The 5000-nt window shown below is 31.1% G+C and overlaps 1 protein-coding gene across 1 annotated transcript in view; it reads left to right on the top strand.

Annotated features, from left to right (window-relative positions):
• Positions 1-1784: 1784 nt before the first annotated feature.
• The window catches only part of LOC113818693 (low molecular weight phosphotyrosine protein phosphatase), a 5745-nt gene continuing 2529 nt past the window's right edge, over positions 1785-5000 (top strand). The window contains exons 1-2 of the mRNA XM_027370882.2: positions 1785-1942; positions 3839-4023. Coding sequence (XP_027226683.1) covers positions 1897-1942; positions 3839-4023 — 231 coding nt within the window. The 5' untranslated portion in view covers positions 1785-1896. The remainder of the gene's footprint in view (positions 1943-3838; positions 4024-5000) is intronic.

The raw sequence follows: 5000 nt of genomic DNA, 5'->3' as shown, positions 1-5000 counted from the left end.
AGAGAGAGAGAGAGAGAGAGAGAGAGAGAGAGAGAGAGAGAGAGAGAGAGAGAGAGAGAGAGAGAGAGAGAGAGAGAGAGAGAGAGAGAGAGAGAGAGAGAGAGAGAGAGAGAGAGAGAGAGAGAGAGAGAGAGAGAGAGAGAGAGAGAGAGAGAGAGAGAGAGAGAGAGAGAGAGAGAGAGAGAGAGAGAGAGAGAGAGAGAGAAAAGGAAAGGGATAGAGGCAAGACGTAAAAGGAGGATAGTGAAAGAGGGAGAGAGGGAGAAGTACCTATATAATTTTCACGGGTCACACTAGTAATAATATCAACAATAACAATAATGATTATGATAAAAGTAGTAGTAATAGCAATCAGGATAAATATTGATAATACTACTACTACTGCTATCATTACTTCTACTGCTTCTACTTCTGATGAGGATGATGATGATGGTGATGATGACAATGATAATGATAATGAGTATAATGATAATAACAACAATGATAACGATGATAATGATAATAGTAATAATACTGCTATTATTACTTATACTGCTTCTTCTACTGATGAAGATGATGATGATGATGATGATGACAATGATAATGATAATGATAATAAAGATGATGAAAAATAAAGGTAGTGATAATGATAACAATGATGATAATCATATAAAACGATAATAATGACAACAAGGATAATAAAAATGATGATAAAAGTAATGATAACAATGATAATGATAATAATGATGATAATAATGATAACAATAATAATAATAATAATAATAATAATAATAATAATAATGATAATAATAATAATAATAATAATAATAATAATAATAATAATAATAATAATAATAATAATAATAATAATGATAATAATGATAATAATTATAATAATACTGATAATAATAACAATAATAATAATAATAATAATAATAATAATAATAATAATAATAATAATAATAATAATAATGATAATGATAATGATAATAATAATAATAATAATAATAATAATAATAATAATAATAACAATTATAATAATAATAATAATAATAATGATAATGATAAGAATGATGATGACATAATATTGATAATAATAATAGTGATAATAGTAATAATGATGACAGTAATGATAATAACAACTATAAGCACTCAGCGAATACCTCACTGATACAACAAAAATATTCACACTTGAAGAATTATATCAAAATCATCTCTTTCTCATGTACACTGTTGACGTCCTTTTTTTTCCATATCTCGCAGTGCTAAAGAATCCATTAAAAAGATCGCGGATGGCCACCAAAATATGATGGCATTTATGTTGTGCTATTATGCGCCTCTGGTGGAAATTTCACAAAAATCTGTTCATAACTTAATGACGGACAAACTAACCAACACTACCAAAGACATAACCCCCCTTGGCGGTTTATAATAATAATGATAATAATAATGATGATAATGGCAATAATAATGATGATAATGATAATGATAATAATAACAACAACAACAACTACAATTATAACATGATAATGATAATAATGATAATAATGATAATAATAATAATGATAATGGTAATGATATTAATAGTAATAATGATAACGATAATATTAATATTGATAATAGTACTACTATTACTAATACTACGACTACTACTACTACTACTACTACTACTACTATTACTACTACTACTAATAATGATAATAATAATGATAATGATAACAATGAAAAAGATAGTGATAACCAATAATAATCACAATAATTGTCAACAGTAGGAAAACTTTAGTTACCCTTCAAATACCTAACGTTTTCTTCCTCAAACGGTTCTTATTTACACGTGTTGAGGGAAAAGCAGAACCGCCGAAGTGATCATTCATTGCAAGAACTTTTTTCCTGTGATTTTTTACGTGTTTTTGAGACATGGCTTCCGGCGCAGAGGCTAAGAAAGTCCTTTTCATATGTCTAGGTAAAAGTTAATCTAAATGACATATTAATTTTTGAATAAGGATTAGGAAATAATAGGTGTTTTATTTGTCATTTTACATTTTTATTAGCATCTTTATTATTATGAGTAAAATAGATAAAGTGGCGATATTTGGAGATAAATGGTAGTGTAGATCAGGCTTTTCATAATGTATATTTTGTACAATCTTAGGTGTTGGTTTGTGTGATACCTATTGCCAAATATGGATTTATGCAATGGGAGTTAATTATTTGAAAAATGCCTTTTACTGGTAGATGATGAGTTTTCTAAATATTTACCATCGTATGTTGTCCTGGAATGGAAAATATCATTACCAATGCAATATTTGTCGATCTCTGTTAATAGGAGTGTTGGCTATAGATATTTATATAGCCTGTTAAAGGGCTTGAGGTTAATGTTCCTGAGGGTCATACACAGAGATAGAGGGAAATGGATAACATCGTCTCTTAGAGCACTAGAAATAGTCATTAACAACTCGGGTACAACCACAGCGGCCTCATATTTACTGTGGAATGATGAAAATATCCGCTTCATATCCCCGTTCACAGACAAAGTCAGCAACACCCTCACACAGTTCTTAATATCCATTTTCTTTAAGTTTGCACTAAATGCTAATAAAGGGGGTAACAGGGAATAAATAGAAGGTAGGAACGGTTAGGTTTGGTTCACATGATACCCTGGTTTTGGAATTTTGTCTCAGAAGGGTTGTGTCGCTCTTGGTTACGAATACCCTGCTGGGACAATGGCTTGCCTGACTTCTTTGCTTGCGTTTTCATTGTTATTTTATTTTTAGAAATTTATCATTATTATTTTTGTGGTGCTTATGTAAAAAGTTTGCTTATAGCTCACTAGCATCCTGTCAAGAACTGCGTAATTTATTTATGAATGCATTATTAGTTATATAAAATGCTAGAATAGAACTTATATATGAAGATTATACGGCAGCTTTTTTAGACAGTAAGAAGTGTATATTCCATGCTTATTTTCCAAAAGGACAGTAGCAATGGATGAACAGGTAAATCTTTTCCAGGGACCTAGCCAACCCTTTGAAAAATACATTTGCTGAATAACACTTGAGGTTCTGTTTAAAAAAAGAATTATGTTGATTATAAATTTTATTGAGGCTATCTTTGTTAAAGCCAGTAGGCACACATTGCCAATTTTGGGTCAATATTTTTAGCCAAAGCTTTTGAACAAAAGAGCTATGCTAATGCAGCAATCACTGACTTGTTGACCTGACCTTTTTATTCCAGTAGCCCAATGACCTCTGGCTTCCAATATGTGTATTTACATGATGAATAACTCTGTGGCCTCAAAACCTCTTGCAAAGCACTTCTTAACTTCGGCAATTGTGATTGGATTTTGGACTTCCATTTGTGCACCCCCCTTTCCAAAAATCTTGGATCTGCCCATGTCCAATATGTAGCCTGTGTTTTCATGACTCTTAAAGGACATGTATCCTATATTTAGGCATGCTTAGTGAGGAGGCAGGACACACTACCAGTATACCCATGGGATACCAGAAAATTATTGAATGTCATTGTTGATATTAGTATGTTTAATTAAAAATCTCTCTTTTTCTAATTAAAGTATATAGAAACGATAGTTTATCATGCTGATTTGGTACAAAGCATCAGAAAATAAAATCTTTTATCTTTTAATGGTTAAAGAGAGCATGGATTTTTTTTTTTAGGATATACTGTTAATCATTATGTACACACCTACCATAATATAAATCCCATAATTAATTCTCCTTGCATTTTAAGCCAATGAAAGCAAACAAATAATTTACAACATACCCAAGCCATCCTATAAATAACTTCTGCAATGTCTTTTGAAAAATTTTCAATAACGCAACTGTTGAAAATTTTTCCACAGGGAATATCTGCCGTTCTCCCACAGCAGAGGCAGTATTAAACCATGTCCTGAAGCAGCGAGGCCTTGAGGGCTGGGAGGTTGACTCAGGTGCCATTGGGTCATGGCATGTAGGTCTTGGCCCGGACCGACGTGCTGTCAACGTTATGAAAAGACACAATATACCCATGGACCACAAGGCTAGGCAGGTGGGTGTGGGGACATTGTGTGCTTTGTTATGTCAAATTTTTTTTTTTGTGTGTGTGTGTATGGGGGTAGGGATGCATGTGTGTATTATACTTTCCTGTGGTATTTTGTGTAATGTTCTTCAAGTGGTTTGGAGTACCACTTGAATATATATATATAGTAAGTGAAAAGCCTTCTTAATTATCAGTAACAGTATTTACCAAAAAACATTGGTTCTCAAAAGCGTTATTGCTCTTAGAATATTAATTTGGTCATTATTTTATCATTTGTTTCTCATGTTGAAATCATCTTCATTTTCTTGAGAATCACTTCAGCACTTATTGATTTTACCAAATGTATATGTAATATTGGAAAAGGTTTCTTAATTATTATTAACAATATTTCCCCTGCAATCCTGGATTTTATGTTTTTAATCTGATTTTAATTTGTTATATATTATTAGATTAGTTAGACAATACCAATTTGTATGATCTTACCGTGGTTATTAAAAAGCAAGAATTTCATAATCTTTTCCAGTATTTTCATAAAATTTTGTATTACTTATATATTTTTACAGTCCAAGAGAAGGGCAGGTTCTTTGAGAAAGATCTTTTATTAATATACTAATAAATATATCAATAGTTTCAGTTCTCAGAACAATTACCACTCTTAGAATATTAATCTGTTCATAATTTATCATTTGTCATCTTCATTTTCTTCAAAATCACTTGATAAGTCAGCACTCAATTTATTTGCTGCCATTAAAAGAATAATAGATAAAAATTGTAAAGTATCTGTTGGAGCGTTTTGCACCCAACACTAACAGTAAAATATATTATATAGGCAATTCAAATAGAAAAATATGAAATAACTATGTGTCTTTTATTCTCCTGACATTGATGTCACCAAATCTTGCTTCCACAGTGAAACGTATTTGCACTGATGGGTCCCAAGAAGTGATGGTTGTGCTGGTATTTGTGATAGGTCATCGCTTTTGGGC

Source organism: Penaeus vannamei, chromosome 18 (genome assembly GCF_042767895.1).
Source record: "Penaeus vannamei isolate JL-2024 chromosome 18, ASM4276789v1, whole genome shotgun sequence".
NCBI lineage: Eukaryota > Metazoa > Arthropoda > Malacostraca > Decapoda > Penaeidae > Penaeus > Penaeus vannamei.
Note: the sequence above shows the minus strand (reverse complement) of the source record. Positions and strands in the feature narration are given on the sequence as shown.